At 52.0% G+C, this 10,163-nt stretch overlaps 1 protein-coding gene across 1 annotated transcript; it reads right to left on the reverse strand.

The window, feature by feature from the left end:
• Nucleotides 1-6,926: 6,926 nt before the first annotated feature.
• LOC141737384 (olfactory receptor 14C36-like) lies at nt 6,927-8,128 on the reverse strand. Its single transcript, XM_074572073.1, has one exon. It carries the CDS (start codon nt 8,126-8,128, stop codon nt 7,211-7,213), a length of 918 nt encoding a protein of 305 aa, XP_074428174.1. The 3' UTR covers nt 6,927-7,210.
• Nucleotides 8,129-10,163: the final 2,035 nt, after the last annotated feature.

Genomic DNA, 10,163 nt, shown 5'->3' on the forward strand with positions numbered 1-10,163 from the left:
TGGTAGTCCATTGGACCAGATGGGATTAATTCAAGGTAGCTGAGAGACCAGGCTGATGTCAGAGCAGGGCTGCTCTGATCCATTTTGGATCACTTTGCGTGGCTGGGCAGCAGCTCTGTGGAAATGGCCCAGGGGCTCCTTGAGTTTTATCAGGCCAAACAAGAGCCAGCAGCAAAGGCGGCCAACAGCATCTGAGGCTGTATGAGCAGGAGCACAGCCAGGAGAAGTGATTGTCCTGCTCTGCTCAGCACCTTTTACACCACACCCTGCCCAGTGACAGTGAGACAATGGCAAACAGGAGCCAGCTCACTGGAGGGCCACTAAGGTGGTAGCCCTTCCGTTGTCCTTCAAGTGTTTGTGTGATTTCCCTAACAACAGCAGCATATACCACAACAAGAAAACATTAAAGCAACAACATCATTGATCGGCCTAAATATAAATACCTGCCCTGGAGCAGTCTACATCTGTGGTAGCCCCTCTGGGCAATGACAATGGAACCAAAGAATCAGCATCGCAGAACAGTAGGGGTTGGAAGGTTTGAAGAGGTAAGGTCTGTTCAGAGGATGTTTAGACTTCTGTGACACTGGCTGTGAAAACATTCATGAGAGGCCTTTACCCTATTTACAACCACTAACCTGAAGCCCTACCACCACCTCTAAGTGAAGGTAGTAGGGTAGCAAACACCGAGGGAAATGGGCAAGACAAATTGTAGCAGGGCTGAGTAGAGAGGAAGGATCACCTCCACCGACCTGCTGGCAGTGCTCTTCCTAGTGCAGCCCAGAAAGCCATTGGCCACCTTTGCTGCAGAGGTGCAAAGCCTGGAGAAGAGAAGGCTTTGGGGAGACCTAATATCAGCCTTCCCACACCTTCTTGGCTGTCACCATGACAAAGGCTCTTCACTGTTGTGTGTGATGGGAGGATGAGGGCCAATGGCATCAGCTGAAACAAATGAGCAAAACTTTACCCCTGTCAAGACAGTCAAACACTGGAGAAGATTTCCCAGAGGGCTTGTGTCATCTCCATCCTTGGAGCTTTTCAAGCCCAAAATGAAGGAAGCCCTGAGCAACCTGGTCTGACCCCGTAGCTGACCCTGCTGTGGGCAGGAGGGTGGTCTAGAGATCTCCTCAGCTTCCTTCCAGCATGAATGATTCTGCGTTTCAATCCACCATCTTTCCTTCATGAGGGGATGGAAATCAGTCAGGTTCCTGGTGACCGTGGAAGTCAACCAGAAAGTGTGGTCAGACGATCAGGGACTTTCTTGTCGCACTCCAGGCATGGTTGCTCAGATGCAGGGCTGCTTGGCAGGTCCCCCCAAACAGCCCTGATCCTTTCCGTTGTTTCACCGTTTCTTTTTCCCTCTTTTCCCACTCAAAAGTTTTTCCCCTTGACCATCCCTGTACCCTCCCATGCAAATAGCCCACCTCTATTTACCCTTTCCTCCATGGTCCTAGTTTGGCTTCCTTTGTACTTTCATTTCATGTTTCCGAGCTTCTCACCATGGGAATGCGTACCTTGGTGAACAATGGCATTGATCAAGTGCCTCCTTTGATTATCTGTAGTGTCCTGCCATTCCTCATGCTGTTATCTTGTCAGAGGCAGCACATGTCAGGGAGAGCCATCTGCAGGCACACATGAACGACTGGCCCAATGGAGCTTCATTCCTGGGGGACCCTGATAAACTCTGGGATTCAGCAAATGGAAAACTCACACAGTTTTACAAGGAGAAGTGGTCAGACCTTTCCTGGGGGCAGGATCACCCCAGAGATGAGGGCATGCTGCGGCCTGACTGGCCAAGGACTGACCCCGAGGAGAAGGGCCTGGGCATTACGAGGGATGCAACTTTAGCCAGTGGTACATGTGGACCGTGAACTGGACTAGCTGCACACAGGGCTGCATTAGGGGGCACGTGGCCACCCAGACAAGGCACTTATCATCCCCCTTGACCCAGCACTGGTGTGGACACATCTGGTCTAGTGTGTCTGTGTGTGGGGCTCTCTGTTCTGAAGGAAGGAGGAGGAAGTGGAGAAGCTCCAAAGGACATTGGCCAGGATGGCGTTTGAGGCCTTTGTGGAGAAGCTGAGGGAGCTGGGCTTCTGTACCTTTTGAAGTGGAGGCCCAGGGCTCTCTAGGAGTAGCCTGCACCTGCTTGAAGGGTGGCTTCAGAGGCGGTGGAGCTTTTCTTGGTAGTAGGAAGAGAAGGAAACCTCAAGAATCTGCAGCTTGGAAGGTTCGGACTGCATGTGAGGAAAAAGAAATCTCACCCAAAGGGTTGCACTGTGGTGCAAGAGGTCACCCAGAGGGAGTCTTGATCAGCCCATGGCTTTGTGTTTCAAGGAACAGCCGGTGAGAGTGGAGAGACATCAGAAAAGATACGGAAATGCCGGGGCGAGAGCGATGTGGGAAAGCACAATGGGTGCCTGCAGCCTACAAGGAAAGAGGCACAGGCATGGGACAGTGATGGTCACTCTGCAGTAGAGGTGTCCTAGGGTCTGGCCAGGCTAAAAAACCCAACAGCACCAAGGTCTTTGTCCCCTTGGCTATGGCAGTTGCCTCTGCCACCAAGGCCTACCAGAAGAAACTTTATTTTGAGGCTCTGGGCTTGGTTTCTGCTTCACGGTTGCATGGGGAAGCCGGGAGGTGTTGCACAGTCTCCCTACCCTTGGCCTTGCTCACCCTCACACCCCACTGCCCCCAGGAAGAGCCCTGAGCCACACCTGAGGGGCAGGATCTGCCTTCCCAGGGCCTGAGGGTCAGGTTTGGCCCTTCTGCTTCATCAAACAAAGCAACAGCTTTACAGCCACCTGCACTGTGCCTTTGCCTTCCTGCAATCACAGCCTCCAGCTATCTCCTCTAACGAGTCCATGGGGAGACTTTGTCAGTAGTGGCCCTCAGGGGGGCCCATTAATGCTTCCAGGTACTTTGAGTTTTTCTTCTGACTCCTTGAGCAGTGTTTTCAATCTTCTCGCAGTATCTGAGGTTCGTGGACTCAGAGCTAAATACACCATGGGGCTCATTGAAGTACAGAAAGCCCTAAAGACCTATTTCTCTTCCTTCAATTTCCTTCAAGTCTTCAAGACTTCTACAGCTAATTGGAGTTCTTTCATAGTGTAGTTAAGAAGGAAGATTTCAAAGAGAATCTAATTTTATTATTATTGTTGTTGTTGTTGTTGTTGTTATTATTATTATTATTATTTTAAAGGGCTTTTTAATTTATTTTTCCATTTAGAGAAGAGGTGATAGAAGTCTTCTGCAATTGATATTGATCCAGAGGGTCTCCTCAGGAGGTCTGGATGTTTAGGAAAAGCAGTCCCTTGAGGTGACATTGTATGGACATCCTTGCTCCTCACCCCCACAACCCCACCATCTCTGTCATTGGCCAACCAGGATTTACATCAGTTTCCTTCCATCAGACTTCTCCACTGATCTCTGCAGCTGGATGTTACAGCTCCATTGCACCAGCTCCTACCCGATCTCCTTGGAGACCTGGCTGCACCCAGGCACAGAAGGATTTTTCCCCTTTGCAAGCAAAGAAAAGTAAAGAATAATCATGTTTGAGAAACACTAAAACACCCTCTGCAGCCATATGCTAAGTACAAGCTGCGTCTAGTGAGGTTGCTTTTCTACGAGGGATAATCTTATGAGAAATAGGTACAAACAGATAGGTATAAAGAGTTAGTTCTTCTGAAAACTCTTTCTTAGGGGAACTTGCAAGTTTGCATAGAGCTTACAACAAAGCAGCTTCTCCTCAGGCCCTGCATCATCAAACCTGCAGCTAGCGTATGCGATAGCGAGTGAAGAAATAGAGGATAAGCAGGTGAAGCGTATCCAGGGGAAGAAGGCCTTATTGTGGCTTAGCACACAGGTTGTCCTCAGGGTGGTGCATGTAATGTAGGCATAAACCACAGTAGTCAGGGTGAATGAGCTCAACAACACAGCGGAGGAGAGAGCAACACTCCTGTTCCATAGTAGCCGGTGCCCACGCAGGCTGCTCCCAGCAAAGGATGATGCCGCAGAAGAAGGAGTCACTACTTTGGGCACAGAGGATGTAATGGCATACGAGATGGTGGGGCTGAGCACAAGTAGAGTCATCATTCCCCAGCAGCTAAAGATGACGATGGAGCACAACCAGGAGTTCATAAGGACAGAGCAGTATGAGGGGTTACAAATGACCCTGCAGCAATTGAAACGCATCACAATACAAAGGTTAAACTCATCTGTGCCCAGGAAGTCAGAGCAGAAGGTCTAGGACTTGTAAGCAGCCCCAGAGGCACCTTAATCTCCAACATGGGACTGCCAAACATGTTAGGGGCGATGAGCAAGTGAACCAACTATCCAAGAAGGACAAGGTGCTGAGGATGGGATACCTGGGGGCGTGTTATTGGTGGTGGAGCCAAATGATGGCAATGGTGACTGCATTCCCCATGACAGTGAGCAGATCAGCCACCAGCAGCAGTGTGAAAAGGAGGATTTTCAACGCGTGAATGACTGAAAAGGTCTTTAGGAGAGATATAGTAGAATTGTGAGGATCCATTTCGGTACCCAGTCAGTTGAAGGTGTGACAAGAGTAACTAATATCATAGAATCATAGAATCATAGAATCATAGAATTGCTGAGGTTGGAAGGGACCTTTAAGATCATCGAGTCCAACCTTTAACCTACCCTGACAAAAGCCACTTCTAAACCATGTCCCTAAGTGCCCCATCTACCCTTTTTTTAAACACCTCCAGGGGTGGTGAATCCACCACCTCCCTGGGCAGCCTATTCCAATGTTTAATAACCCTTTCAGTGAAAAAGGGTTTCCTAATATCCAATCTAAACCTCCCCTGACGTAACTTGAACCCGTTTCCCCTCGTCCTATCGCTTGTCACCAGGGAGAAGAGGTCAGCCCCCATCTCTCTACAACCTCCTTTCAGGGAGTTGTAGAGGGTGAGAAGGTCTCCCCTCAGCCTCCTCTTCTCCAGGCTAAACAACCCCAGCTCCCTCAGTCGTTCTTCATAAGGTTTGTCCTCCAGACCCCTCACCAGCTTTGTAGCCCTTCTCTGGACACGCTCCAACACCTCAATGTCCCTCTTGTGGCGAGGGGCCCAAAACTGAACGCAGTACTTGAGGTGGGGCCTCACCAGTGCCGAGTACAGGGGGATGATCGCTTCCCTAGTCCGGCTCACCACACTATTCCTGATACAGGCTAGGATGCTGTTGGCCTTCTTGGCCACCTGGGCACACTGCTGGCTCATATTCAGCCGGCTGTCCACCAACACCCCCAGATCCTTTTCTGTTGAGCTGCTTTCAAGCCATTCTGCCCCAATCCTGTAGCACTGCATGGGGTTGTTGTGTCCCAAGTGCAGGACCCGGCACTTGGCCTTGTTGAACCTCATACCATTGGTCTCAGCCCATCGATCCAGCCTGTCCAGATCCCTCTGCAGAGCCAACCTTCCCTCAAGCAGATCAACACGCCCGCCCAGTTTAGTGTCATCTGCGAACTTACTGAGGGTGCATTCGATCCCTTCATCCAGATCATTGATAAAGATATTAAAGAGAACCGGCCCCAGCACCGAGCCCTGGGGGACACCACTTGTGACTGGACACCAACTGGATTTAACTCCATTTACCACCACTCTCTGGGCACGGCCATCCAGCCAGTTTTTTACCCAGCGCAGAGTACACCTGTCCAGGCCATGAGCAGCCAGTTTCTCCAGGAGAATGCTCTGGGAAACAGTGTCAAAAGCTTTGCAAAAATCCCAGTAGATAACATCCACAGCTTTTCCCTCATCCACTAAGTGGGTCACCTTATCATAGAAGGATATTAGGTTTGATAGGCATGACCTGCCCTTCACAAACCCATGCTGACTGGGCCTGATCACCCTGTTCTCCTGCATGTGCCGTGTAATGGCACTGAGGAGGATCTGTTCCATGACCTTCCCAGGCACCGAGGTCAGACTGACTGTCCTGTAGTTCCCCGGATCCTCCTTCCGGCCCTTCTTGTGGATGGGTGTCACATTTGCCAACCTCCAGTCAGCTGGGACCTCCCCGGTTGTCCAGGACTGCTCATAAATGATGCAAAGTGGCCTGGCGAGCACCTCCGCCAGCTCTTTCAATACCCTTGGGTGGATCCCATCCGGCCCCATAGATTTGTGCACCTCCAGGTGCTGAAGCAGGTCCCTCACCGTTTCCCTTTGGATTACGGGGGCTTCATTCTGCTCCCCATCCCTGTCTTCTAGCTCAGGGCTCTGGGTACTCAGGGAACAACTGGTCCTACTGCTGAAGACTGAGGCAAAGACTTCATTAAGTACCTCAGCCTTTTCCTCATCCTTGGTCACTATGTTGCCGGCCCCATCTACTAGAGGACAGAGATAATCCTTAGTCCTCTTCTTATTGCTAATATATTTATAGAAACTTTTTTTGTTGTCCTTGACAACAGAAGCCAGGTTGTAATCTCAGCCAGGCTGAGCGAGGGAGCTGCTGCTTGTCCCCCCCTGCACACTTTACACAATTAAGTTCTACGCTGGTGGTGCCATTTGTGGGGAACTTTGCTGGGCATGTTCTTGACAGCAACATTGGGAGACGACCTTCCAAAGGTGTTTTTGCCTGAAGGCCTTCAGGCACTGCCTGAGGACATTCCCTGCTGCGATGGAGGTGCTGTTAGGGAGGCCAGCTCTGTCGGAGAACTGACCCGTCCCTGCCCCTGCCTGTGGTCACAGCGCTGCCACACCACAGCAGTAGGAGAGAGCTGCCAGAGCAATCAGGCCTTCCAACAGCGCAAGGGATCAGAATGGAGAATGTGGAAATGGGAAGAGAGCAGCTGTGAGAAGACCAAGGCTGGTTCTCCCTCCTCTTCTTCCCTCTCCTCTGTCCTGTTCTTTCCCCTCCACCTCTGCACACAGGCATGCCCTGCAGCTCCAGAGAGGCCTTCAAACGGAGGATCTGGAGCAAACAAGTCGCTGGAAGGTTCCTTCTTTCTTTTTTTAAATACACAGAGAGCGCGGGGCCTCATTTACAGAGACTGTGGGACTCACGAAATTTGGAAAGATGCGTAATTAGAAGCAGCACAAATGACAATATTTCTTTGTAGACAACATTATACAAAGCAAACAAAAAAAATATACAAAGCATAGCAAAACAACCAAAACCCAAACCCCAAACCAAAACCCAACGTTACAATGAGTTACATGATGAGAGATTTGCAGAAATGACAGTTTATTGCTTCTGAAAATCATCTGGTCATCAGTTTCCGCAATGCATCCTTGAGCTCCTGGTTCCTCATGCTGTAGATGAGGGGGTTCACGGCTGGAGGCACCACTGAGTACAGCACAGCCAGCACTAGATCTAGAATGGGGGAGGAGATGGAGGGGGGCTTCAGGTAGGCAAACACGGCAGTGCTGACAAACAGGGAGACCACGGCCAGGTGAGGGAGGCACGTGGAAAAGGCTTTGTGCCGTCCCTGCTCAGAGGGGATCCTCAGCACGGCCCTGAAGATCTGCACATAGGACAGCACGATGAACACAAAACAACCAAAGCCTAAACAGACACTAACCACAACAAGTCCAACTTCCCTGAGGTAGGAGTGTGAGCAGGAGAGCTTGAGGATCTGGGGGATTTCACAGAAGAACTGGCCCAGGGCATTGCCCTGGCAGAGGGGCAGGGAAAATGTATTGGCCGTGTGCAGGAGAGCATAGAGAAACCCACTGCCCCAGGCAGCTGCTGCCATGTGGACACAAGCTCTGCTGCCCAGGAGGGTCCCGTAGTGCAGGGGTTTGCAGATGGCAACGTAGCGGTCATAGGCCATGACAGTGAGAAGATAAAACTCTGCTGTGACAAAGAAGATATAAAAGAAGAGCTGAGCAGCACATCCTGCATAGGAGATGTCCCTGGTGTCCCAGAGGGAATTGGCCATGGATTTGGGGAGAGTGGTGGAGATGGAGCCCAGGTCGAGGAGGGAGAGGTTGAGGAGGAAGAAGTACATGGGGGTGTGGAGGCGGTGGTCACAGGCGATGGCTGTGATGATGAGGCCGTTGCCCAGGAGGGCAGCCAGGTAGATGCCCAGGAAGAGCCCGAAGTGCAAGAGCTGCAGCTCCCGTGTGTCTGTGAATGCCAGGAGGAGGAACTGGGTGATGGAGCTGCTGTTGGACATTTGTTCACTCTGAGCATGACAAGAAAGAGCAGTTGACAAGATAAGGAAGGCTTCGTTGCGCCAATCCTATTCTCTTTCCCAAAAAATCCCTGCAAAATGACTTCTCTTCCTTTGGAATAATTTCATTCAGCTGCTTTTTGTGAGATCAGGCTTGTGCTGCTGAGGGCACTTTCTTTGCAGGAGCACAAATCCTTCTCTTTCCCATTGCCTTTAGCCTGAACACTGCTGAGCCCTGAGGGACAAAAGGGCTCTCTGTGCCCTAGTGCAGAGTCAGGAGAGCTGCTCTGCTCACCAGTGACCTGCTGGGCACCACCCAGCTGTCCTGTGCTTGCACTGCTCTCCCTGTAAGAATGGTCTCCCTGACAACGTACTTGAAGATGAAATTCGCCTTATGTGAGCGTGGAAGGTTTAAAGAGTCATAGACTCATAGAATCATTTAGGTTGGAAGGGACCTTCAAGATCACTGAGTCCAACCGTAAACCTCCAGTTTCAAAGTCGGTTTCTCCCGTCTGGTTTCTCTGTCCCTGTGCAGCGGAGCAGAGAGGGATGCAGCCGGGTGGAGTGGCTCTCTGCTGCCTGGAGCTGCCCCTGCCAGGAGCTGCTGCTCTGTGCCCACGTCTCCTCCCTGTCCCTGCTCCCACAGCCCATCCCACCCGCTGGGGGCTCAGCTCTGCCCTGCAGACCCCTCCTGGCAGCAGGGCACTGCCCAGGGCCATCTCCCTCTTTGTGGCTCCTCAGGAGGAGAGGAGAGAAAGCCTGATGCTGGAAGCAAAGGTGCTGCTGGTGCTGTGTGTAGGGAGAGGAGGGGCTGAAGGCACTTTGTGAGCTTTCTGGCAGATCTGCTGATCCCTCAGTGGACCAGTGACAGCTCCTTTCCCTCAGGAGACAGCTGAGAGCACAGACCCTGCAATGTCTTCATCTTCCAGGCAGCCCCTGCCTTGTCTTTCCTCTGGAAATGCTGCCTCTGCCAGTGCTCTGGGGGAGATCTGCAGCTGTGGGCAGCCCTGACCCACACAGCACACACTCGAAAAAGAGCCAAAGGACCCTGCCCTGAGGGGAGTCTCTCCTTTTCCCCACAGCTTCTCCCCACAGACGCTCGGGGGGGAACTCCTTGGGCAGGCTGAGAGCTGACCCTGGCAAGCAGCAGAGTCCCTGCCCCGGCACACAGAGCCCTGGGCTGCAGGGACCCTGCTCTCAAGGACAGCCCTGGGCACCCCTGCCTGCACACCCACCTGTCTTCAAAACCCTGCCACAGTCCCTCGCAGAAGGCAGCCCTCCTTCACTGTCGCTGCGATGGTGCAGCAGGGCATCCCTGCTCGGAAGCACGGCCTCCTTCTCCACACCAGAGAAGCCAGGAGAGAACGAGCTCAGAACTCTCCTCCCACTCCCAGCTGCCTTTATCCTCTCTGTGCCTGGCTCCTCTCGGGTGCCTGCAGGCAGTGCCCTCAGCCCTGCTGCGCTTGGCAGAGGAGCTGCTCCTGGGCAGAGCTGTCTCTCTGCAGCGCTGCCCGCTTGCCATCAGCTCCCTCCATGCCAGGAGCCCAGCCCAGCTCAGCAGCAGAGGACCAGCCCGAGACGTCACTTTCTCTGCCTCCTCGGGGCTCCCTGGAGGTGTCCCTGTGCCTCCAGGGGAACCTGCTGGGAAACAGGATGAAGTCACCACTGATGTTCCCTCCCTCAGCTGGGCAGAGACACTTCTTTCCAGCACTGTCATTTCTCAATCAGAGAGATGGAGGTCTAAGAAAACTTTTGTTGTTTTATTAACTGACAGGACACCCAGACAATATTAGGGAGGAATCTCCTTTACCTGTTCAGAGGGAAGAGATTCAGCTCAGACAATGAGTTTGGAGTCTTTGGGGTTTAAAGGTAGTTACCTCCATCCCACAAATACCCCAAATCACCAGGAGGTGGGATTCCTCTTGCCTCCATTCAGATATGCCCAAATGGAAGCTGGTTTTTTTGTGGTAATTTTGCTGTGAGCCCAAATGTGCCACAGCTGAGGTGCTGCAGCCCAGACATGCCCCTGATGCCCTCA

This window comes from Larus michahellis, unplaced genomic scaffold (assembly GCF_964199755.1).
Source record: "Larus michahellis unplaced genomic scaffold, bLarMic1.1 SCAFFOLD_34, whole genome shotgun sequence".
In the NCBI taxonomy this organism is placed as follows: domain Eukaryota; kingdom Metazoa; phylum Chordata; class Aves; order Charadriiformes; family Laridae; genus Larus; species Larus michahellis.

What these genes read in the sequence shown, in the direction of transcription:
- LOC141737384 (XM_074572073.1), bottom strand. Translation starts at nt 8,128, where the DNA reads ATGTCCAACAGCAGCTCCATCACCCAGTTCCTCCTCCTGGCATTCACA.